This window comes from Nelumbo nucifera, chromosome 8 (assembly GCF_055504915.1).
Source record: "Nelumbo nucifera cultivar China Antique chromosome 8, China Antique-T2T, whole genome shotgun sequence".
NCBI classification, from domain to species: Eukaryota; Viridiplantae; Streptophyta; class Magnoliopsida; order Proteales; family Nelumbonaceae; genus Nelumbo; species Nelumbo nucifera.
The window spans coordinates 20,048,348-20,075,046 of record NC_142656.1 but is presented as its reverse complement, the minus strand read 5'-3'; the positions used below and the strand labels follow the sequence as shown (position 1 = coordinate 20,075,046).

Sequence of the window (26,699 nt, the reverse complement as noted above, 5' to 3'; positions counted from 1 at the left end):
GTACATATTATAGCCATCCAAAACTGATTCAGACTTATTATTCCGAATCAATGATGTTAATTCAAAAATGTTATCTCTTTTTACAAATTGCTATATTGGAGAGGTTGATCTGGTATATCTTCGTTAATAGTGTAAAATTCTTGTTTAGGGGATCTTTTAAGTTAACCAGGTTCAAAATATCGATACCCACGTCCGACACGTCCGTAGTGGTGTATCGAGCAGTATCCATAGCTTTTTTTTTATTTTTTAATTTCTTTTCGAATCTGATTCAGAAGGGTTGGTTTAAGGTCCAATTACCCTCTGATCCGGTCAAGACCTATAGGGTCGTATCAGGAAGCCCCGATATCATACGTATTGATACACTGAACCTGATAATAAACAGATGATTTTGTACGTCTGGGATATATCAAGAACTGTACAGTTATTGCCGATTTCCCTGGCTTCTTCATCAAGAACTTGGCCAGGTTGGTGCTCCGATGTTGATGTTTCTGTGTATATCTACTTTATGGAGGAGGTTGTTTCACTGCTAATAGTGGATCTTTGATTCCAATCTTCAGTTTTCTTATTGTTTTCATTAAAATTGGCTTATTAGCATGATCATCACAGACATCAGGAATTGGATTCGCAACATTAAACAACATGGTTTTGACAATGTGAACAAGAACAAAGCTGATATGGATGAAAGCAAAAGGGTAAGGGTTCTGCCCTTGGATTTGCATGTCTTTATTGGTGGTTCAGCAGTGTTTGGTTAAGGGCAGCATTGATCCACTTAGGCTCACAGACGAGGCTCATTTTGTGGGAGTGCAAACAAGACATGACTACAGAGGCATTCTTGACCTAAGGATACGAGGTCTATGGATTTCTAAAGGAAAGCGGAGGTCATTGAGAGCAACAATACTTCGAAGCAACAACACTTGAAGGCAAATGGTGGGTGTGGAGGAGGCGTGACTAAAGCCCCTATTTAAAGAAAAATGGATGACCTAAATTGCCTCCAATCCAATGGCCATGACGTGATTGCCTCCACGGCCCAATCGAATAACCAACACACGTCACTCACTTCGGGAAGACAAAATGATGTCGAGCGAGCCAACCGGTCTGCTCGCCATGTTGGCTGGTCCGCCCAATGACACTAAACTGGAAGAAGCGCAACCTGGCCGGCCCGATGCACATATCACATATGGATGCAACTTAGTACCCTGTCCCGTGCACGGTCCTCACATGGAACCCATCTCCGACAAGGATCCGACCTAGAAATACAAGAACCCGTGATGCGCACGGTCTACACCCGCTGTAAAAAATCGTTTCCCGCATGGGCTGTGGATTACCTGCAGTGAGATCCGTCTTGCACACGGTAAAGCAACAACTGCCTACCACCAAGTGTTACCTTTGGCGACCCCAGTCAAGGTCGATGCCTCGCACCGAATTGCCTCGACATCAATGAGACACAAGACAGGGGCAAGTACCCCTCGCACTCGTATTCAGCATGGACTTCAACTCTTGAGAACCAAAGCTGAGGCCTTCGGGGGGCACAAGTCTTCACGGCACCCCTTGGAGGGAAGAGCGAGGACCAAATCGACGCCACCACAACCAACACTATTAGCAAGCCGGAGCCGAGGCCTAGCCCTCACTAGGAAGAAAGCTGAGGTCCACAGCTGAGACCTCCACCACAGCCTTGAGAGTGGAGGGTGGGGGGGGGGGGGGGGGGCAAATGATGTAGGCGTAGATGGCCCGGACCAATAGCGTGGGGTGCATGCGGAACAGAGGTCGACGCGCGGCGCGGAGCCAATGGAGCGGCTGCATGCGGTGGCATCGGATGAACACACCCCTTAGGACCGGACTGCATCCTAGCCATCTGAGCCCACTTACCTCTAGATGGCCTCAAGTATAAATAGGGGGCAACCCCCTCAAGGTAACCACCTGGACTGTAAACTACTAAGAGCTCTACAGTTTCCCGTTCGACCTCCTACTCCCCCGTACTATTTTAATTGTTGGAATCTTCGCCTCGTGTTTGCACCCGGGGCCTCTGATATTCTCTCCCTCTTCATAGGTCTGACCTATCAGCCCTCGGCTACAGCAGACCTCGGACTCCTTAGCCAACCCTCGATTTAAAAGCAAAATTACCTTGTTGCCTTCAACCCATTCCATGCAGCAACACATATCATAACGATACCTTTTATCCAATTAATATACCATAAGCATATGGGGGAACGAGAACCAATAGAAAATTGTGTTCCTTTTAGTCTTCCTCCTTCATTCTCATCCCATCCAGCAATCGTGGTCCCAATAGGTAGACCCATTCCACAGTATGAGTGCAGAATGTTTGCAAACAGTTTTGAAGCCCCCATAACTGAAATCCTTCGCTTCCAACTTATGCAATCAACACTTGATTTCCATGTTTCTATGCCAAAACTAGCAATCAGTAGCTCCTACGCCATTATACCAAGCATGTGGATTGATTTCAATCATTTTCTTAACAGATTGTAATGAGATATATCCTTCCATGCTAAGGTCTAGAATATGTACAAACCACGACTCCCTCCTTAAAGATGAAAGCGAGTGTTATTGTTGTCCCTTTGGCTGGCTTTAGCATTTGTTTCACTTGCTTTCTGAAATCCATCAAAATGATTGGCACAAGGAAGTCCAAATGAGAGGGTGGCTAAGAATCCATAGTAATTAAAATCCATAGAAAGAATGCATTGATGAGTGATAATTACATCATATTTATAAATTAAAATAGAGATCAAATCTATTCAAACTCAAAGTCTTAGACTCTATCTAGGACTTTATGTATTTTATCTTAATTCATCTCAAACTCTATCCTAACATAATAAATTCTATCTTACTAAGAATTCCTAAGCACCTTTATCATAACAGTCCATACATCAAATTTTATCTCAATTCTCTAACAGCAGTCAAAGACGGTTCTATCCATCAAAGTTTCCACTAAGTCGAGATTTCCCTATTCGTGCATTTCATTCAAGTCTGCAACAGAGTTGAGCCAACATTACTATATTTCAACTTTGACCAATTATCTATTAATTGCTTTATATGTGAGAGAGGTGTGAATTTTAAGTGGAACCCACATATTGTTTTTCCCTTAAAATTACTTGTGTCGAAAGAGTTAGATTTTTTATTTTCTTAATAATGTATTATTAATTAATTATTAAATAAAAATAATTGTTTTTTATTCTTAGTCACATGTAAACACAAGAATTGAAGTGGGACTCACCTATAATTTTTCAATTCATTTTTGGCTTTAACAATGCCACATCATCAGGCCCTATTATTTTATGATTTATTTCATAAAACTATCAACGATGTCTCTGTTGTCTGTTTTTCCTTAAATGGGCATTTCCATTATAATTTGAGGGCGAAAATGGCCATTATAATTCAATCTCTTTTCTTCATTTGCACAACTGTATACTCAAGTCAATAAATTAATTTCCTTTTAGTTAGTTTTAAATAGGTGTTAATTGCTTCCTTTAATTTTTTTTTTTTTTTTTTTTATATTTTCTCTATGCAGCCAAATGCAAAAGATTTTCTAGTTTCTTGTCATTTTTTTATATTTTCTGTTATTGATGTGAGGTCCACATGGTTGATTTGGGTTTTGCATGTTTCCACTATAGATTTGTTAATAGGTTTTTTATGCATAACTATCTGATTATTTTGGTTTACAAAAAACGAATGAAATAAAATTTGTAACCGGATGGGTTCTTTTTATTCTCGTTCTTACCACAAAAAGAATTTACATTTTTAGAAAAAAATTGGTTCACAGCAACATTTTTTTATTCTGTGTGTTTCTAATCATTTTTGTCGGTTCTAAAATTTTATTAATAGAAAGAATGATCAAGAATGAGAGATAAATCAAATTCCTTTCCTCTAATCCAAATTCTAACGTATTTCAAGTAGGCCTCTCTAGTGGTGACGGGATCTGCTCCTCACAAATGGGTGTTTCACATGCACATCACCGTGCATTAGAAACATCTCCCATGAATAATAAAAAGTAAGTATGGAAGATGTTCTCAATGGATGATAGGATGTGTGTGAGGCGCCTGTGAGGCGCCAGGTGTGAGGAGTAAATATGGTTTCTCTCCCGTGAGATTGATCGATTAAATACAAGTGGCGCTACTGTAAACAACCCAAGGAAGAGCTTATGAGAGGCATAACGGCATATTTTGTGATGCGAATAGCAACTAATAACAAGCAGTAGTTATCATTTGTAAGCTTGCAACTTTTGGCGCCTTAAGGTCAACTTACGGAAACCCAGCCCAGGTGCATAAGGCCCATACGTAGGTTTAAGACTTGTCGTGGGTTGCCTAGACCATGAATCCAATTGTAATAGGCCCATATGTGGGTTTAAGACTCTTGTTTACAATGACAAAAAATCGGTACAATTAAGGAGGCGTTTTTTTTTTTTTTTTCTTTCCTTTGAGATTTTGAGGGGGGGAAGTTGCTTAATGGGATTTTGATTCCCATTGACAAAAAAATTCATGTTTTCTTTTTTCAAATTAATGTGGGTAAATAACTTTTCCATCCCCTAGGTGGGTAAGTGATATCCATCCCCTAGGTGGGTAAATAACTTTTCCACAGGGAAAATTGTCAACACTTGAATGAGATAAAAAATGTTCCTTTTAATAATGGATTTTTATGGCTAAAATGGTTATTACATTATTTATCTGATAAATAAAAGAACATGGATGAATGCACTTATCCGGGTAAATGTTTCTCAGTAAAAACTTACCCAGGTAATTGCATTTACCCGGATAAATAACTTACCAAAAAGCGAAAGAGGCCTAAATATCCTCCTTGCTGTGGGGGAGGAAAATCTTTCTGAATTCTAAGAAGCAGTCAGGTCTGGCAGTATTCTCAGCCCAAGTTGAGCCTTCCTCTCCTGTCAACCGGTTGAGTGCAACTCCTGATTTACAAAAAGGGGAAGGTTGCCCTGCTCAAGTTGAATTAGTTGATTATGTGGATAAAGCTCTTAGTTTTGGGAAGTTGTTCTTAGGGTATCCTATCCAAATATCCAATTGAACAATATCCTCAAGTTCGGGATTGGTTTATATCTGAACTTTCTAATGGAGTGAAGACCCATCGTCCTTGGATTGAATTGTGCTCTAGGTCGGATCTAAATTCGGAAAGTTCTTGGTCTGGTTATTCTTCAAATCTAGTAGTGTTTCCACTCAAGAGAAAGAAGTCCAAGCTATTGGGCTGGTTATTCTCACCGTAGCTATTCCTTTTTTTTTTTTTGTGAAATGGTAGGGCAAACACAATGAGAAACAGCAGCCCAAGAGCCAATAGGTCCCAAGAAAACCAAGCACAGCCAACAAATCCTAAACCGCTCCCCAACAAGACCTCAGCCAACCCAGATGGGCTAACCAAACACAATGAAAACAACAACCTTTGAAAAGTAGGAAGGCAACAGCTCTAGTGACTTACTAGACCCCTGCCTCTCCCTCTGTGAGATAATTAAAATTCATCAGTAGACAATTGCTTGCAGTGATAGCAGTGGAAACACAACGATTAGGCTCGGTCTAGGAGTGCCTATTTAGTTATGCATATAAGATGCTGAGTCCTGATCTCCTACCAATAAAAGACAGTCCTAACACAGTTCTAAGATGATCCGTGTTTATAAAACTCATGCATAGTGAGTTCCAACCTTGAGACTCAATTTGCTCCACATGGAATGCTTCTCAAACCCTTGGGATCGAATCCCTCCTTCACTAGGGTATGGGGGATGGGAAGATTAATTTTAAGGATAAAGGCTGGGGAAGCCTTTCCCAAATGATCAAATATATATTGAACCTTTTTTATTTCTTAACCCAAAATTTACTCTGATTTAGGAGTAGCCACCATTAAATTTTATAAATATTTAGATAAAAATAACGTGTAAGAAAAGGCGGGGGGGTGGTAGAGACTTATAACATCCTTCCCAACAACAAAACTACCTCCCATAAAGCTTTCCATACAGAAGTTCTTTTTTGTCTATTATTCATTGAGTATTCAAATATATATACATGAATACAACCACCGGACTTCTAAGCTTATGGCAACTAGAACTCCCAAGTTTATAGGGACTCAATCTTTCATATCCTATCTGAACTATTCATGATAAGGAAAGAAGATATATACAAAGAGAACGGACTCCTAATCCTAACACCCCCCTTAAGTTGGAGCATGCAGATTGTAAATGCCCAACTTGTGGGGAAAGTATTAAAACTCTCTACGACCCAGTGCTTTTGTAAAAATGTCAGTCAGGTGAACGGTAGTCGACACATAAGCAGGACGAATGCAACCATTTTGAATCTCATCACGTACAAAATGGCAACTAAATTCAATATGTTTCGTACGCTCATGAAACACTGGGTTTGCCGCAATATGCAAGGCTGCCTGACTATCACAATATAATTGCATTGGGTTTGAATGCGTAACTCCAAGGGCCAATAACAATCCCTTCAGCCTGTTTAATTGTTGAGTAGCTTTAAGTTTCAATGGAGATGGTCTTTGGTGCTTGCAAAGATTGGACTTTGTTAAACACCCAATCAAGACTTTGTTTAAATTGCTATAGAAATGTCATTTATGATGTATTTTTATTTTCCAAAAGCTGATTTTAATTTTTCTTTCAAAAACTGATTTCATTTTTTTTTCACAAGCTGATTTCATTTTCAAGAAACACGAGTAAAAGTACAACCATACCACAACTAAGCCACTGCAACTATAGGTGTAAAGTGGGCCATGCTGGGCCAGCATGGCACGGCCCGTGGGCAGCCCATCTTAAAGGCGGGCCGTGCCGTGCTAGTTCCTGGGCCTCCATGGGCCATGCCATCCTTCCCAGTGGAAATTTTGGGGGTTGGCCCGGCACAACCCACAGCCCAGGCCCGTGTCGTGCCATGCCAGCATGCAAGCCTGGGCCAGGCCGGGCTGCAGGCCGTGCATGGGCTTGGGCCATGCCGGGCTAGGCTATAGGGCAAGCCTTGGGGCTTAGGCCGAATCGGGCTGCACTGTTTTATTTTCATTTTTTTTTTTGAAAATTTTGATTTTTTTTCTAAGTAAAATTGTAAAACTAAAATATTTAACTTTCCTATGAACTTTGGGAATTAGGAACTATTTAAAAAATTAAGAAATGAGAAATCTAAGTTATTTAATACATAAATGAAAAAATTACTTAACCAAATTGAAATAAGAATGATGGAGTAACAAGTTGGAAGAAAATTAAGAATTTTATTTCATTTAAATTTGAATGGTACAAATTAGTGAATTACAAATAACAAATACAATGATTGGATCATTGCATACTTGGATGAATGAAATATAAAAATGGAATAAATTAATAAAATATAAAAAATACAATATGGTTACAAATTGAAAATACAAAATTACATTGTTAAAACATTTAAAAAATATATCAAATAAATTAAATAAAATTTCAAAAATTTACAATAATTTGAAAAAATAAAAAATTCTACAAGTAGTCAAATTCATGAATCATCATTCATGACTTTCATCATCTGCTTCGGGTGAAATGTCTGGTGTTGTATCATGCCCTCCCTTGTCTTGTAATATATGTTTTGCATCTAACCAATCATTGAAGCAGATGCACATCTCTATGCTCTCATCATTCATGTAGCTTCTTTTGTCATCTAGCACCCTGCTACCTGCACTAAAACAAGACTCCGATGGAACTATAGACACCGGAGGGTTAGTAGATCACATGCCATGGCGGCGAGAACTAGATAATTTTTTGAGTGTTCACTCTACCAGGTTAAAATATCAAAATTATTTGATACTTCACCTAAATTAGAAAAATTTATTTGCAAATAAAAATTAAGTTCAGTATATGAACTTATAGAACTAGTAAATTTCTACCTTCTACTTATTAAATAAAAAAGCTTTTCTCTTCTACTACTGGGCTTAAGGTCAGAAATAGAAGAAGAAAATGAACAAACTATAAGAATATTTCTTACAACTTCAAATTCATACAAACTGTACATTTCAAATAATAAATTATTAATTTATTTTTCTATTTCCTATATCAATATTCATAGTATAGAACTAGTAAATTTCTACCTTCTACTTATTAAATAAAAAAGCTTTTCTCTTCTACTACTGGGCTCAAGGTCAGAAATAGAAGAAGAAAATGAACAAACTCTAGGAATATTTCTTACAACTTCAAATTCATACAAACTGTACATTTCAAATAATAAATTATTAATTTATTTTTCTATTTCCTATATCAATATTCATATTTTCATAATATGATTCAAGTAAAATATCTAAACCATCTTTCCTAATCCTAGGGTCTAATATTGTAGCTAAGCAATAAAGGGGTGAAATGTTCTCCCAATATTTTTTAAATTTATTTTTCAGAATTTCAACAATACATTGAAATTGTGGATTATTTCTATATTTAGCAAAACAATCACCAATTACCATTAATTGATATGGTAAATTACAGCTAGTTGGATAATAAATTCTAGATAATTCATTTGTTGCATCATACAAATATTTTCAAAAATCTCTTATACAGACTGCAATTTCCCAGTCTTCCTCAAATATCATATCATTAGGCATTTTTGAATTATAAAAATTGGAATTCTACCTGTGCTTTACATCTAATATAAAATGTTTATATTTTAAACCATAATTTTGGCATAAATATTTTAATTCTTGTTTTCTTGCTCCTGAACTTTTTATATATATAATACGATTTCTAATTTTTGAAATATGAGTAGAAATAATATTCAAGGCATCTTGGATATATAAATTTAAGATGTGACATGCACATCTAATGTGAAATAATTTACCACTTAAGCATGGTTTTAATTGAGATTTTAAAATATTTATTGCAGATTTATTATTGCTAGCATTATCAAAACTAATAGAAAACAATTCCATAAGTATGCAAAGTATTTAAAATACTTGCAGTAATAGCTGTGCCACTATGTGGCCATTCAAGCCTAATAAAACTTCAAATTATTTTATTCAAAAGCCAATTTTCATCAATAAAAAGGTCGGTAACACAAATATAACTAATATTAAATTTGGACATCCAAACATCCAAAGTAATTGCAATTTTAGAATTAAGATTTGCTAACAAAGAAATTAAATTTTGTTTATATGAATAAAAAATTTTTAAAGCATCAGCTCTTATAGTATTCCTAGAAACTTTTTTATATTATGAGTTTATAGAACTACGCAACCATTTTTATAGCTTTGGATTTTCAGCTAATATAAATGATTGTTCTGCACGTACAATATACTTAGCAAGTTCTTGTCTCATTTTTTCTTGTGAATATCTAAAAGTACCAATACTAGTCCCCTTCCTAATCTATGTTTGGGTTGTTTCTCTCCCTTCATCTTCCTCTCGCTCAAATGTGAGCAGATGTCTACTCAAATGACTCGTACCACCCTTGCTACAATAACTAAAGTCTTTCCTACATTTTTTGCAAACGGCCCTTTTCCCCTTCTCCTCAATATCCTCTACTTTGAAAACTTTCTAAATCGGGCTTCAGCTTAGAAGTCCTCCTTTTTCCCCTAGTACCAGTATCACTACTACCAAGGGTGAAAGTTTCACTTCCATCGACATCAATTGCATCAGTGTTGATACTATCATCATGTGATTGAATGTCATCCATGGTGAACATGTTGGAGACTCGGTTTTTAGAAGAACTAGCCATTTTTTAAATTCTAAAAAGATAAAACTTAATCTAATTTGACTTACCCGGATTGTCAGTTCAAAATTCCAACTTGATTTCAACGGTTGAAGCCTTTCAACATCTAAACCTCCCGAATTGAGATACTTGAGCTGGTTGAGCAAGCCTTCTTCTTGTTGAAAGTCAAAACTTCTTAATAAAGTTGAGACTTGAGAATTGGAGAATGCAAAATCAAATAATTAGCTAATCAGAATTTCTTAGATTGCAAATAATTGAGAATGTATGAATATGAGAGAAAGAGAAGAGATTAAGAAAATTGTTGAATTGGTGTGATGAGAATGGTGAAGGATAGGGCTATTTATAGGAATTGAACATAATTCAATTACCCAAAATACCCAAAAATTATTTGTTATTTAATTGTTGGGAGGGGTATTTTGGTCATTATAAAGTTACTTATAACTTTACCCAAAATGCCCCCCTAAACTAGTTATTATATAGCTGTTGGGGGGGGGGGCAAGGCCCCTTTGGTAGGGGGGCCCAACGGCTATATTCCCGGGTAGGCCATGCCTCGTGCCATGTTGGTGCGCGGGCCACAGGTGGCACGGTACGTGCTATCGTGCTGTGCCATGCCGGCCCATGGGCCTCAAACTCCCGGCCTAGCACGACACAGACCTTTGTGCCGGGCCTGGCACGGCCTGTGGGTCTTCGTGCCGTGCAAGGCCCGTGAGTCTTCGTGTCGTGCCATGCCGTGCCCAATTTACACCTCTAACTACAACCAAGTCATTTTTATTTATTACCATTATTACAGTCATGTATTCTTCACCCTCCAAATGAATCAGATTGTGACATTTTTAAAAATAAAAATGACCTAAAAACCATTCATTGGGTTTAACAGTTTAGTAGTTCAACTGCTCGGGTTCAAAGTCAACGATTTTTTTTTTTTTGGGGGGGGGGTGGGGGAGATTTTGGGACAAATATAAAATGGAATCAAACATTTCGACCAGTCGGGTCAACAATAATTTTAAAAACATGTATTTAAGTGTATTAACTAATTGATTAAGTAAATTAAGATAAGCAAATAAAGTAATTAGAGAAACTAAGCTAATTAAACTAAAATAAGTAAATTAAGTGAACTAAGTATTTGATTAAGTCAATAAAGTAAATTAAGCTAAGCAAATAGAGTAATTAAATAATTAAAACTAATTAAGGTAAACACACAAATTAGGTTACTATTAATTAAACAAATTAAGTAATTAAAGAAATTAAGAGTTACTAAATTAACTAATTAAGTGATTGTTAATTTATTATTAGGTAATCTAATTAAGTTAATATTTATGTAATAATTTATTGATAATTATTAATTTAATAACTTTTAATTTGATAAAATCCTTGAAGTAATTTACTTCAACCATAATATTTTTTTTTTTAACCAATACATCCAAAGTGACATTTTAACCTTTCTCGTTTCAGAAGACAAGAACGTATAAAACGTTCATTCAACAAACGGTAATGGAGCCAAACCAAACGTCCTCTTATTTTGCTCTATGAAATCATCACCGGTCATTTTTCTTGCTTTCCACGTTGGCGTGGAAAATAATGAATTCATTAATATTATCTCAAAATACAAAGGGTTTAGAGTCCAAAACCTCTTTTCCCAAGAAAACAAATCCCATTCACCGTCAGAGATTCCTGGTATCCAATTTCGTTTTCTCAGGTCACCCATTAGGCCATTAGCCCATTAGATTCGCTGATTCGCTAAGAGATTTTGTGAAAAGAAAGAGGAATCTTTCGTGTTTGAATAAAAATGCATCTGTGTCGTCAGTCAGTCGCCCTTTTATCTCTAGCTTCCACGAAGTATACTATCAGCATGTGAGCATGCATTCTCCCCTCCACTGCTTAAATAATGCATTCTCTTCCCATCTCAAACCCCTCAAAAATCAAAAGCCAAAATCTGTCTCAGTTTAGCAGCAGCTGTAAGTGTCAGAAGAAGAAAAGGAAGAGATGGAAAATTGGCATATCAGAGGGATACTCAACATGATCATGGGTGCTCTTGATGCCAAAGACCCCAGGCCCACTATCCCTCTTGGTCATGGCGATCCCTCTGTTTTCCCCTGCTTTCGGACGACTCCAGTTGCTCAAATATTTCTTGAAGACTTGAATTGCCATATGATCATTACCTGACATGATAATGTCGTCCACATAAACGAGAACAAGCACATGCACCCTATCTCGACGAAAGGTGAACAGTGAGTAATCTAAACATGATTGCTGAAACCCATATGTCTTCAAGGCTACGATTAATTTAGCAAACCAACATATCGGCGCTTGTTTCAAGCCATACAGAGATTTTCGCAACCGACACACCATACCTGGTTTATCTGACTGAAAACCAGGAGGCATTCGCATGTATACTTCCTCATGAAGGTCACCGTGCAAGAATGCGTTATGTACGTCCATTTGATGAAGCTCCCAATTTCTAGCTGCTGCGACTGCAAGAAAGGTACGAACAATAACCATTTTTGCAACTGGGGCAAAAGTTTCATTATAATCAATTCCCTCAACCTGCTTGTTCCCAAAAATCACGAGACGGGCTTTGTATCTTTCCACTGTCATCAGCGTTATACTTGATTCGATACACCCATTTGCATCCTATGGCTCATTTTCCGGATGGCAAAGGCTTCGCGGTCCATGTCTGATTATTTTCAAGTGCCTGTATTTCTTTCTGCATTGCATCCCTCCATTTTTCATCCTTTACGGCCTCAGCAAAAGAAGTAGGTTCAACTCCTACAGTAATAGCTGCCAAGAAAGTGCGATGTCGACAAGAAAAATTGTTACAGTTCATATAGTTATCTATGGGATAAGGACTACCTGCAGAATGTGATTGGCCGAGTGAGCTTGCAAAGGGACGCGAAGAGGGACTCAATCGCTGTGTGGTGTGAAGCACATAATCTCTCAACCTTGTGGATTGCTGTTTCTATCGATGCCCATGCCCCAAATGAAATTCAGAGTACTGTTGTTGCTCAACATCACCACCCCCCTTACGTCAGAACTGTCTTCACTTGCATTTTCTGTGGTGGCGTCACAAGAATGCATGGGTTCACCAACATTTGCATTCGGGTCTACGCGGGTTCCTTCTTCTACATGGATTCCTTTTTTAACGAGTTCACCTCGCTGGTCAATCTCTATATCGCCATTTGCTTGACCTAGTAAATTAGTGGATGACACCAACACCTCATCTGTCCCACCTATTCCACAATGAAATTGGCCTTGTGCTTTGTTTGGCTGTTCATCCTCCTTGCGTGCATAAGGGAATTCATCATCTAAAAAAATAACATCTCTTGATGCAAAGAACGTGTCGGACTCTAAATCATACAAGCTCCATCATTTTTTACCAAAAGGATACTTAACAAAAACACATCGTCTGCTTCGACTGACAAATTTATCCCCTCCATTTCCATGATTGTGCGCATATGCCAAAAACCAATAACCCGCACATTATCATAAGAAGGAGGTCACCCAAATAAAACTTCATAGGGAGTCTTTCCTTTCAACAGAATGGACGGTGTCCGATTGATCAAATAACATGCGGTCAATACACATTCCCTCCAAAAATCAATAGGCATGCTAGCTTGAAAACGCAATGCTCGGGCAACATTGAGTATGTGGCGGTGTTTGCGTTCAACCCTCCCGTTTTGTTGAGAGGTCCCGACACAAGTGGTTTGATGAATAATACCATGCTGAGCAAAATAACTAGCTAAGCAGACAAACTCAGTCCCATTATCACTACGAATCACTTTGACAAGTTTGTTAAATTGCCTTTGAACCATAGCAAAAAAATTTCGAAGAACTTGTCCCACTTCTGTCTTATCAATCAGAAGATAAATCCAAACACCTCTAGAAAAATCATCTACTATTGTCAAGAAATAATGAGCACCACAAGAAGCTGCAGTTCTATAAGAACCCCATAAATCACAATGAATTAACTCAAAAATATTGGATTCTTTATTATTGCTAGAAACAAACTCTTCTCGACATTGTTTAGCTCGGAAGCATACATCACAACCCTTAATACTGTCATCCTTATTTTTAGTACTAACAAAAGGCAGCAACTTAACAATTTTATGAGAATGATGCCCTAACCTTTGATGCCAAATATCACACGTCCTGCTCTCTGTAGTCTTCATTGCTCTTGCTAATGCAATGCTCCGAAAATAATAGAGTCCCTCTCGCTGCTCACCCGCTCCAATCAACATCTTCGTAGTTCAGTCCTGTATCATACAGAATTTATTAGTGAACTGAACAACATAATTTGAGTCCTCAATCAATTGCAACACAGAAATTAGATTGCAATTCAAACTAGGCACATATAAAACATTTGTCAGTTTCAGATGATCGTCCAATGCAACTGTGCCTTCTTTCTTTGCTATTGTCGCTTTCCCATCTGGTAGCCCAATAGAGCATGGAATGACGTTCTTTATGTCTCTCATTGACTTGAGGCTTCCTGTCATATGGTAAGAAGCCCCTGTGTCTATTATCCACTCTGTCAATTTTTGCTTACCACTTAGTTGTTGACTCCCCTCTTTCTGTGTGTTCAAAATGTTGAGTAACATGTTTCATTGCTCACTACTTAGTCCATTTAACCCAGTCTTGACTGCATCAATTGATTCTCCTTGAAACACATTGCCTTGCATAGAGACTTTGGCTCTATTGGCACTGACTTGGCCGCCACGACCTTTTCCTCCTGCCCCTGCTCCTTGTTTCTGTTCACCCTATTCTTTTTCTTTGTTTTCAGCCACAAAAGACAAAAGACAAAGAACCGATCCGGATCTCCCTAAAGAGACAATCCTCCTCGGCGGCTGCGACTATGAGCATTGGCTCATCGTCATGGAATTCCCCAACGACCCTAAACCCTCCAAAGACGAGATGATTGCCACATACGTCAAGACCCTTCTGTAGAGGAAGACCGAAGAACTCTGCTCCGTGCGGTTCCCTTCTCTGAAACTGACCCACCGAACCCTTATGCTTCCTCTGAATTTGAGTTTGTGCCTCTTCCTACTTTCGATGCCTGATTTCTTCTCCGACGATCTTACCTCTGAATTTGATCCAGTGGCCGTCCCCTCAGTGTTTTACGAGTCAAAAGCCGACGGAGAACAAGCTGGAGCCGTAGAGGATGAAAGACCGAGCTCGCCAAGAAGCTTAATTTACAGCCGAGACAAGTCGCTGTTTGGTTCATAAAATAGTCGCGCTCGTTGGAAGACTAAGCAGCTCGAAAGATATTACGATCTTCTCAAGTCCTCGTACAACTCTCTCCTCTCAGATTATGAATCCGTTGTCAAGGAGAACGAAAAACTCAAATCTGAGGTGATCTTTTTGAATGATAAGCTGCAGGCTAAAGAAGCGGCGGGAGAGGCGGTGGTGGTGGAGCAGAAAGCCGACCCACCACCTTTGACTGCTTCCAACAGTGAAGCTGTCTCTGTAACTGCAAAGATGGAAGACCAGCTGTATTATATTGGTCGGTTTGAGAGATTACCAGGATGACAAAGCCGATGCAAGAAGGTCACCATGCAAGTACAAGCCCGACGAGTCCCAAGCTCTTGAAGGCCTACGACGAGTTGCCTGAGAATACCAGGCTTTGATACCATGTAAAACCAAAGCTTTTCTGCTCGGTTCTTTTCTGTCTATTATTCATTGAGTATTGAAATATATATACATGAATACAACCACCAAACTCCTAAGCTTATGATAACTAAAACTCCCAAGTTTATAGGGACTCAATCTTTCCTATCCTATCTAAACTATTCATGATAAGGAAAGAAGATATATACAAAGAGAACGGACTCCTAATCCTAACAGAACATATTTGAAATATGTACACATACTAAAAGGAAATACAATATTTACAAATATAGAGTTGAAGGGCCGGTCATTGCTTAGCGTAATGTCAAAACCTTGGCGCAAGAGTTCATGTAATAATGACCCTTTCTACTAACAAGCACACAAAGAGCTTTGTGATAAGAGGAATTGATTCCTGACGTCTTTGAGCACGGTGACAACTTGTTTCATGTTAATCCTCCTTTTCGGCGACTCCACGGAACATTCCAGAGCTAATTTCAAAATGGATGCAAGACCAGGTCGTACCATTGACAAATCATCCATTTTGCCTTTGATAAGCAGACTCTTATCCACAACCTCCATTACTGCATTTGGAAGTGATGACTTCACCCACTGCCTCAGGCTCATTTCTTCGCCAAACATTTTATTTGTAGGCCTTTTTCTTGTGAATGTCTCCATTAGCATAATCCCGTAGCTGTAAACATCACTGCTTGTTGACGCTCTTCCTTTTAATCCAAACTCTGTTCATGTATCAAACTATCAATACATAGAATGAGAATGAGATTGGAAACAAAAATTTTGAACAATGAAATAGTAAAATCCAAGGGGTTGGGGGGCAGCAATTCAAAACATTGCTGAAAACACTTAAAATGCATACCAAACCTTAATAATGCTTCTTACAATCGTAAGCCTGTCACCAAGGTACAAAAATTGGGCTTGGTTTAAAGGAAATGGGCCTCTAACCAGTTTAGGGCCCACTTACCCTTAATTACTGTTAATACATTATCGAAATCTAGTTTGGGATCTTTTATTTTTTAGGTCTATTAGGCTACATAATGGGGGTAGCTTATCTTCTATATAGCTCATTTGGTTTCAATATTAATAACTTTTATCTAAAAATGGTTAAAAGCCCAAAAATAATGCATAAGTGGATTGTACTTGGTTTGGTTCAATCCAATTACAAATGTCACAAGTTATATTGCTCTTATGGGTGCAACTTCAATAGGTTGGGTCAGGTTAAGGATTGACCCAAGCCCAACCTGAACTGGAGTCTTAAACCTTGAACTCAGACTTAGATTAATTTAATTATGACTAAAACTTCATCTTATATATTTACTAATAATTAAATATTTTAAATATTTAAGTAATATTTATTAAGATTTTAACATTTAATCATTAATAATATAAAATAAATAAAATAAAACACTAACGGATAATATAAAAAAGTAATTCTTTTATTAAGTAATTAACAATAATTTATTATTTTTGTAATAATTAATTCAAATTACTAAATTATTTTTATAACAAATTACTAAAATAAGGATTGATTATTTTAAACAACATTGTATCATTCCTTATAATTTGTAACAAATTACTAAAATGGATTGGATGTAGTGGTACAAGTCGTGTTGGGTTAGGCTAGGTTGAGGTGAAACTTAACTGAGCTATTGAACCCCTATTCCTAACCTTAATCCAACCCAAAGTTTTTTTTGTTTGGTTGGGATTAGTTTGGGATCAGATTGACCCGACTTCATTACTTTCTTTTGCCAAATGTTCTTATTTTATTGATTCATGGGTTGAGGTTGGTTCGGCTTTCATATTATGTATGTAAAATGGACAGGGTTAAATAAGGCCATTACCCAATGTCAGTCCCAGTTGTCTGGGATCACGGGAGGGGTATACTAGATATGGTCCTGACCTTTGTCTGTATTCTTTGTACAAAGTGGCTATGCTCTCAGATTTGAACACCAGCCTGAGATTTTACCATTACACTAAGTAATAGCCCCTAAAAAGTATATAATTATACAGTTTAATCACGTAGGCATAACATTGTAAGTACATTCAGTGAGCATTTAGAAAATTTTTTGACACTTGTCCCTTAAAATACCCCCAGCAGCCTATCCTTGAAAAAGATTAAAAACAACTTTTGACAGTTGTCAAAATACTTATTAAATGTGCTTATTATGCTGTACTTGTAATTATAATGTTTTACAAACTTTTTACTTAATTTAAAATTTTTGACATAGATATATACATTTACATGTATAAATAAATATTTCCATAATATTCATAGATAGAAATATGAATTTTAATTTGAGTTTATGGGTAAGAAATTACCACCCCTACTCCTGATTTAACTCAAGTTTGAAAGGGAAGTGTGTTTCCTAAGCTTAAATGAGTAGCTATTTAATTTGAATAAAGGAGTTTCTTTTATAAATGTATTATCATATTTCTACATTGATCTATTTATGTAAATTACATACAATACATGCACAAACAAGAGTGCAACTCAGGTTGGCCGAAGTTAGCATTTTACACCCCTATGGGCTCAAGCCTTCGGGCCAGGCCCATTCAAATTTTGAGAAAAGCCCAACCTGAGCCCCAGCCAAGTTGATCTTGCTAAAACAGGATTCAGTATTAATTTATAATCTTAGATGGTGTTCTACAATATGAATGTTTTTGCTTTCTTTTTATTTTTGAGATCACCGCATCAGCAAAAAAATTGATCAAATATGTTCTTGAATCGTGTTTTTGTTTTGAGAAACCAAAACAAAAGTTATTTTATTTTAATAACTGTTCATGTTTTTGAAACCATTCAAATGGGGTTTTTAAAATGAAAATAAAATTTGGAGTATAGATATTATATGGTTCATGAAAATGATAAAAGATCATCAGATGAAAACATGTTTTCTTTGGAGTACAGAAATTCAAGGACACATCTTTGGTTTTAGTTTTAAAAAGAAAAAAAAAAAAAAAAAACATACAACCAAGAACATATGCTTCTGCACCTTTGTTCTGAGGACCAATTTATTTTCAATTCAGATGGTTTCAATTTGTTTTTGGAACTCAGAACAAGATAAATAATTGACATTGGAGAACATACTCAAAGTGTGCAACATCTTGACATCTACAAAGAATGTTATATTCCCTAGAATTCTTACAGTAACTTCCTTACGGTAAATAATAGAATTTTAGCAAAGTTAAATTCTTACCTGGAGCAATGTAGCCCATTGTTCCAAGGGTGTTGGTTTGTATTGCAATCTTATTTGCAGTTAATATCTTTGCAATTCCAAAGTCACCAACATATGCTACCAAGTCTTCATCAAGGAGGACATTGCTTGGCTTCAAGTCACAGTGCACTACAGTCTCTTGATAATTGTGATGCAGATATTCCAATGCACAAGCAACATCTATCATAATGTTGATTCTTTGGTGGAGATCTAAGAAATGCTTGTCCGAATATAACCATTTTTCAAGGCTTCCATTTGACATAAACTGCATAACCAGAGCTCTAAAATTGTGGTTAGAGCAAGTGCTGATTATTCTGACAAGGTTTCTATGTCGAACATTGCGCATAACTTGGCATTCTGCACTGAAACTCTTAAGTGTTCTCTCATTTTGCAAGTTCAAAACCTTCACGGCGACCATCACTCCATCAGATAATGTTGCTTTGTATACAGAACCAAAGCTCCCTACTCCAAGTAAGTTTGCAGCATGGAAGTTATTTGTTGCATGAAGAAGCTCTCGGTGCACAATCCTTCTATATCCCATTTGAACTGGTGGATCAACTTGTGGTGGAGCAAGTGACTTACTCATTCTATGTTTTGTTGACAGAAACAAAACAATGATAATAACCAAAGCAATGGTAGGAAGAATCCATTTTTGTAGAAAAGATTTTGTTCCCGACTTCGCAGAAATTATGGTACAGGATGGAAAGAGGTAGTTTCGACACACCACAGAGTGCTTCATTCCCTAAAAACGATTGCACTGTAAAGTTTGCAAATGGTCCTCCGCCTGGAATTTTTCCTTGAAGCCTATTATATGATAAATTCAAGTACTTGAGGAGAAAAAGTTTCTCCAACGACGTGGGAATCTCGTCTGATAGGTCATTAAAAGAGAGGTCCAAGAATTCCAGACTCAGCAGGTTGCCTAAGGATTGTGGGATTGGGCCTTGGAACCGATTCTTTGATAAGCTCAAATAATTTAGTCTTTGCAGGTTGCCTATAGTAGCTTGAATATTACCAGTCAACCGATTGGAAGACACATCCAGTTTTTCTAATAGGTTCAAATTTCCCACTTCCGGAGCCAAATCGCCTTCCAAAGAATTATGTGACAGGTTCAACAATAAGAGATCTGTTAGGTTCCAGAGGCTCTGGGGTATTTTGGATATTAACATATTGGAACCGATGAAAAGGAGCTTTAGCCGATAGAGATTCCCCATGCAGTTTGGTAGGTGCCCAGAGAGCTTATTATCCTCGAGAACCAGTTCTCCCAACTGTACCAAAGAACAGAGACCATCCGGAATGGATCCTTCTATTTTGTTATGACTGAGGTATAACCTTTGAAGTTTCTTTAACCCTCCAATTGTTGGAGGTATGGTTCCACTGAGTTCATTGGCGCTGAAATTAAATGTGATTAAATTGCTCAAGTTACCAATTCCTATAGGAATACTACCCTTGATATGACTCTTTTCTCCTCGGAAAGCTTCAAGAGAATTAGAAAGATTTCCTATAGAATCTGGTAGGATGCCATTCAGTGGATTACTCCCAATATACAAGTATTTCAAAAATCTACAACTTGTCAGGGAAGTGATAAATGTAATTTCTTGGAGAGAGTGAGGTTGCTTAGTTAGCTGATTGTCTTCTATATCAAGAATTCGAAGCTGTTGCAAATTTCCCAATGTTTTTGGGACTGGTCCGTTGAAGAAATTACTGCTTAGATCCAGAACAGTTAACTGGGAAGCGTTTGTGATAGAAAGAGGTACTGGTCCACTGAGACGATTCCCAGTTAGATATAGTCCTTCGAGATTGGGAGTCAGAAGTCCTATATTTGTTGGAAGATACCCTGAAAGGTGATTTAATGGAAATGCAATAACTTTCAGGGTTGAGATGTTAAAGATCTTTTGTGGTATTGATCCCACAAAGTTGTTGATGCCCAACATCAAGATTTGCAAATTTTGCAGATGGCCCAATTCTTCAGGGAGGACTCCAATCATGTTATTGACTCCCAATTGAAGTAGTGACAGTTTTGAAAGATTACCCATGGATGGAGGAAGAGTACCTGTGAAAGCATTGTGGTCTAGATAAAGCCCTTCAAGGTTGGATAAGCTTCCAATTTCTCTAGGCAGAATTCCACTAAAGTTGTTGCGAGCTAATGCCAGATTTTGGAGATTTGTGCATTGGCATATACTAGAAGGCAAGATTCCATTAATTTGATTGTTGCTTAGAGCAAGGTCTACAAGGTTAGGAAGGCGAAGTCCAATATCCATGGGAAGATCACCGGAAATGCTGTTGTTCATGAGATATATAGCTTGCAGACTTGAGATGTTAAATATATTATAAGGAATGGGACCTGTCAATTGATTGGCAAACAAAGCCAATTCCTGTAAATTCAGCAGATTACCAAGCTCCTTTGGAATACTTCCTTGTAGGCTGTTGGAGAACAACTGAAGCCTTTCTAACAATGATAGGTTGCCAATGGAATTTGGGATAATGCCAGTAAGACCATTATCTGCAAGGAACAAGAGATGAAGGTTAGGTAGCATTACAAGCTCTGGTGGCACTTCTACAGTGACTTTGTTGTTTGACAATGACATTTCTTCATCATCAATTAAGTTCCCTCCCCTAGCAAGGGTAATGAAGATGGTATAGTAGTGCTAGTAGTAGGGTTCTGACCCAATCAATGTGACCCATCCATTAACCTTCTTGTTTACGTAGTGAATTGGAAGAAGGTTGGAGATGGGCTGAATCATCCACTAGATAATCTTAAATGGGTTAGGTTTGTTTTGGTTGTGGCCTTGTGGGTACGTGTATAATGTATATCCACTCCACTCAGAAACAGAAGTACTTTCCTATGTAGGTGGTGGGCCATAATTAAATTATAAAAACATAAAACAAGTAATATACAAAAATTATAGAAATTTTGTAAAAGAGAGTCGGCCATGTCTCTAATATTCTACATTCATAAAGGCAAAAATTAAAAAAATTAAAAGGTGAATAAATATTTAACCCATGACCCACTACTTGAGTCAAACAGTTCAACAGGTCAATTGGAAAATTTATAGGCGGTTGACAAGGACGACCGTTGTTGGGTCAAATTATCCAACCATCTGGTTCAAACCCCGGTCAGATCGTTCTTGGGTCCAAAACTGGATCTGGACCCATAACCAGTTCCTCGGTCAAATGATCTGATCGTCCAGTCCAGCCTGGCTTTCAGAAACATGACATGTGGATCTGTCCTACCAGTAGGTTTTACTAAGACAAAAGCAATGTTGGCAAGTACGATCTGGTTGTTTCGGAGTTCACATCTCCTCCCCACAAGGGGCCGCCCTACAATATACCACAACACATCTCCACCGTGTATTGAAAACATATCCGATGATGGGGAGGAGATGTGATCCCGTTGCTTTGCTAGACTGCTTAAAGGACAAACAAGTCCAGCTTTCCAGTTGGTGGGTTGGATAGAAGAACTCTACATGCTCTCTCACCTTTTCTTATCTCCTTTCATCTTCAACTTGATGTCTAACTATCATCATCTCATTAATTCCCATTGTTCTTCCACTTCAGTTCAAAATTCAAATAATGTATAATTACATCCAATAACTCTGATTAAACCTTCTATATCTATACTAGCTAGTATAAAATGTGGAAATAGCTCTCCACGTCTTTTTAATTTTTTTTACTAAAATATGAGAGTATAAATTGTAATTTTAATACTACTATTCATTTCATTATATTCCCTCTTAAGTCATTAATTCCATTCTCTCTCATTAAACTTTATATTAATTTTAACATCAAGTTTCATTAATTAAATCCGTGAAAATATAGAGAAATTATCTAAAACTCACCCTTGCTTTTCAACATTTCTCTTAATATCATCATAACTTTTTAAAACATCCAAGGAATCCAATGTCAATGAATTTTTGTTTTCCAAAACTCACCATATGTTAGAGCATCATTAACTTTCATTGATATATAAAGTTGTCCAGTAGCATAAATGCAATTTTCATGGCCAAACTGCCCCTAAATGGTGAATCAGCCTTATTAAATAAATTTTTATGACTAAACTGCCCCTAAACCCCCAACTGCAAAACCCCATTTTGAAAGCTTTCAAAACACAATTTAGAAGCCTCAGTCAAACTCCCCTCTCATCCAAGCCCTAGCCGGTGAATAGACCTCCAGCAAACCCTTACGCACTCTTTGTGCCCTGGGTGAATATCGGCTTCATTCTGGGCATTTGTGTCCAGAATCTCTAGTTTTTCAGTTTCATCGTATAGCATGAGTATCAGAAGCATGAACATCCCGGCTGATGTATGAAACTTCTGAATTCCCAACCAAATAAAAAACTAAAAGCTAAACAAAATTGAAACGGACTGAATATTATAAGGCCCTCTCAGGACCAACCTTGAATTATTCTGTGGACCTTTGGGGCCTCATCTATGATAATCTGTGAACAGGTTTATCCCTTTATAGACGGTTTTTGATAGGTTAGTTGTTTAGTGGGATTTACCAAATAAACTAAGAACAAGTTCGCTTGCACATGGAGGGGACTGACGGTGCTCTGTTCGATGGTTCAACAGAGCTTGGCTTTCTGTGTACGTAGGCTGTAGTGGAGGAGAAAGAAGAAGAGAAGAGGAAGGGAAGGAGGAGGACGAAGGAAGGGAAAGAAAGAAGTAGAGAAGAAGAAGAGAGAGAGAGAGAGAACTCTATTTTTTCGTTAAAATGCCCATAGCATCAAGTAAGAAGGGCTCGCGATCGGTGCACTGGACGAGTGAACCCGCAAATCAGAGTTGCATGTCGACCAGGAGAAGGAACGCGTACCGTTAACGTTCCAAGTCCAGTTAGTCGGGTTCGGCCAAAATGACAAAATGGAGATCAAAACCCGTGACAAATCTCATTTTTGACTTTCCCCTGTATGCTTTTCCCCTGGAGACCAAACCCTACACACACTGTGACCTGAACCGGTGACCGTCAGCGGTGACGACAGGAGTTCCAATAGTACGTTTCTCTCTCTTCTTCTTCTCCTTCTTCTTCTTATGCTCTGGCTTTGAGTGCGCATTTCTTTATATTGGCAGTAGACCTCTTCATGGCCGGGCTCGAGTTTGGCTTTTGCCAAATACACAACACCGAGTTCAGGTCTCTAATAAATAGTTTGGTCACTTGGTTGTTAGAGATAATAAGAAAATTTTGAAAGATTCAAGATGATTGAACATGGTGTTAGCGAGTAGAGTGTAGGACATGGTGTTGTTGCCTATGAAGAAATCGGTTTTTGAAACTAAGCGGAAGATTCAAAAAGAGATGTATTGGTGGTGGATTCGAGTTCATCCCATTGCCGCCTCTAATGCATTATCAGAATTTGAAGAACAAAGCCGAAGAATTATCAATGGATGAGCAAATAATGGGCTAAAGGGGTGTGAAGTGTGAACTGTGAAGAAGGGGGGCTGTGGTGAATACTGAATAGAGATGATTACCTGCAAGTGACAGGACACGAAGCTTAGATAGCATCCCAAGCTCAGGTGGCACATCTCCGGTGCACTTGTTGGATGATAATGAGATGACTTGAAGCTCTTGGCATTTCGATAAACTGGGCGGAATTATTCCCTCCAACTGATTGTTTTCCAAATGGAGCAGCCTCAAACGAGGCAAATAGCCAAGCCCATAAGGTACCTGGCCATGGAAATTGTTGTTGCTGAGGTCCAGTACCGTGAGGAAGGAAAGGTTGCTCAACTGGGGCTCGATGGTGCCTGAAATGCCCATAGAAGAAAGATTCAGGGCAGTGATTCTTTTCCCATAACCACTGCAAGAAACTCCAATCCAGTTACAAAACGACGAGTTGGTGCTCCATTTTTCTCCCAAGACGTTGGAATCTCGATCAAAAGTTAGCTTTGCTTTCCAGGCTAGCAAAACTACTGACTCATCGCTTATGTTTGATGAAGATCTAACCAGCCATACCATGCATGAACTCAACAACAATTGAGTATGGAAATATATGAAGGCCGCCTTTCCCATGAAATTAACTTGTAACTGCAACTAGTGCTTCCTAAACCGGACTTGTATGAAAGCAGGTTGGAGATTACCTTGCTGTTTAGCTGATATATAGAAGTTGAGATACCTTCCTAGCAAAAACACGAAGACTTGTGAGTCAACCCAAAACGAATAAGTACTTAAATATGCCAAAAGGTCAAAAAGTCAAAAATATTGTTAGGATTGAATTGGGAGTCTCCGTGATTAGGTGACTCCGCTGAGTTAGGATCGAATTAGGAATAGGAGTCTACGTTTTGAGTTTGAGTTCCTGTAAACTTAGGAGATTCGATGGCTGTGTATGGCTGTGCATATATATCTGAATCTTCAATGAATGAAAATAAGAAAAAGCAAACCAGAAAAGCTTTGGTTTTACATGGTATCAGAGGCACGAGAGGTCTGTGCTCCAAGACCTCTGGAGATCAGTGGCGGCAACAACGATATTTGGTGGCGGGAAAAGGAGAAACTCTGCACGCCAGATTTTGTTCGAGACTCCGTCTTCCACAGAGTTTGATCTTTGCCTTCGTCCTACCAAGACTGCAACCGGCGGTGGAAGCGGCAATCTGTTACCAGCTGTGCGAACACTGAGAGGCGAGAATCGTTCTAGCAGCGGCGATCCATTACTAGTGTCGCCTTTCGTACCAGTGGCGGCGATCTGTTACCAGTGGGCGATCTGTTACCAGCGGCGGCGATCCATTACCAGTGGTCGTGTTTCGTTCCGGTCGCAGCAATCTCTTACCAGCGGTAGCGATCGTGTTTCGTTCTGGTGGCGGCGATCTCTTACCAACGGCGACGATCTGTTACTAGTGGGCGATCTCTTACCAGCGACAGCGATCCATTACCAGCGATCACCTTCTTTCTGGAGCAAAAGCTTTAGAAGAGGTTGGTTGCGGATGACTCGCAAGTTCGGTTGCAATCCCAAATCCGACGAGCTGCTTTTATAAGGATTGACGCGCGAGTTCGGTCAGTGCAATCCCAAATCTGAAGAGCAGTTTTTTTTAAGGACTAAAGCCCATCGATGAACGAAAACAAAGAAAAAGAACAGAGCAGTGGTCAATTGACAAGGAATGTGATCTCGCCCTACCTTCTATCAACCAATGACAATCCAGGCAGCATTATCACACAGATCTAGCTTAGAGGCAACAACTATGATGAATGGGCTTGAGCAATAAGAACGGCGCTGCGAGCCAAGAAAAAATTCGGCTTCATCGATGGATCGGTGAAGCAACCTCCGGACGATTCGGTGGAATTGGAAGATTGGTGGATGGTAAATTCCATGCTTGTGTCATGGATTCTGAATACGATTGAACCTAATTTACGTTCAACCATAACGTACACTAAGATTGCGCAGACACTCTGGGACGACATAAAGGAGCGATTCTCTGTCGGTAATGGACCACGTGTTCAACAAGTCAAATCCGAGCTGACAAATTGCAAACAAAGAGGAATGACAATTCTGAATTACTATGGCAAACTCAAGATGATTTGGGAGGAATTGGGAAATTATGAGCAATATCCCACTTGTCAATGTGGAAAGTGCAGCTACAACATAAGCAGGGCATGGGATAAGAAGCGAGATGAAGAGAAACTTCATCAATTTTTGATGGGGCTAGACGACACGGTCTATGGAGGTGTGTGTTTGCATATACTAAGTACAGAACCCTTGCCAAGTTTGAATCGAGCCTATGCTATAGTAATTCGAGAGGAGCAAGTTCAAACCATGACTAGAGCAAAGGAAGAGAAGACTGAAGATGTGGCCTTCGTAGCCCACGCAGGGAAGAGGCAAAGTGAAGGCAGAGACAAGAATGTAGTATGTACTCACTGCAACAAGGCAGGCCACGATACAGAGTCTTGTTTCCAACTGATCGGCTACCCTGAATGGTGGGGCGATTGGCTGAAGAATAATGCTCGTGGAATAGGCTGAGGACGTAGTGGACAGAAACAAGGAGCAGGGGCAGGCGGAAAAGGACGTGGTGGCCAAGTCAAAGCCAATACAACCAAAGCCTCTGCGCAAGGCAATGTGTCTCAAGGAGAATCAATTGATGCAGCCAAGACTGGGATAAATGGACTAAATAGTGAGCAGTGGAAGAGGGGCGTCAACAACTAAGTGGTAAGCAAAAACTATCAGAATGGATAATAGACACAGGGGCCTCTCATCATATGACAGGAAGCCTTAAGTCAATGAGAGACATAAAGA

At 38.6% G+C, this 26,699-nt stretch overlaps 2 protein-coding genes and 2 pseudogenes across 3 annotated transcripts; 1 reads left to right on the top strand and 3 right to left on the bottom strand.

Moving 5' to 3' along the window:
- Nucleotides 1-503: 503 nt before the first annotated feature.
- LOC104610762 (proteasome subunit beta type-5 pseudogene) lies at nt 504-2,684 on the bottom strand (annotated as a pseudogene).
- Nucleotides 2,685-11,822: 9,138 nt separating this feature from the next.
- On the bottom strand, nt 11,823-24,593 carry LOC104610760 (uncharacterized). Of its 2 annotated transcripts, none has more exons than XM_088892661.1 (3): nt 23,953-24,593; nt 18,476-20,993; nt 11,823-16,019 (listed from the first exon to the last, which is right to left on the bottom strand). In XM_088892661.1, the coding sequence occupies exons 1-2, from the start codon at nt 24,488-24,490 to the stop codon at nt 19,081-19,083; spliced, it is 2,451 nt and encodes an 816-aa protein (XP_088748787.1). In that variant the 5' UTR covers nt 24,491-24,593; the 3' UTR covers nt 11,823-16,019; nt 18,476-19,080. The 2 variants fall into 2 exon arrangements, with proteins under 2 accessions (XP_088748787.1, XP_088748786.1); XM_088892660.1 differs by having other exon boundaries at nt 11,824-16,003.
- LOC148789729 (receptor kinase-like protein Xa21 pseudogene) lies at nt 15,636-19,079 on the bottom strand (annotated as a pseudogene).
- Nucleotides 24,594-25,766: 1,173 nt separating the features above from the next.
- LOC148789728 (uncharacterized) lies at nt 25,767-26,426 on the top strand. The gene has a single exon (XM_088893763.1). The coding sequence runs from the start codon at nt 25,767-25,769 to the stop codon at nt 26,424-26,426; it is 660 nt and encodes a 219-aa protein (XP_088749889.1).
- The last annotated feature ends 273 nt before the right edge of the window (nt 26,427-26,699 follow it).

What these genes read in the sequence shown, in the direction of transcription:
- LOC104610760 (XM_088892661.1), bottom strand. Translation starts at nt 24,490, where the DNA reads ATGGGAAAGGCGGCCTTCATATATTTCCATACTCAATTGTTGTTGAGT. An exon ending in TCGTGTCCTGTCACTTGCAG is followed by an intron (nt 20,994 to 23,952) that starts GTAATCATCTCT and finishes TGTTCCTTGCAG; the next exon opens with ATAATGGTCTTACTGGCATT.
- LOC148789728 (XM_088893763.1), top strand. Translation starts at nt 25,767, where the DNA reads ATGGTAAATTCCATGCTTGTGTCATGGATTCTGAATACGATTGAACCT.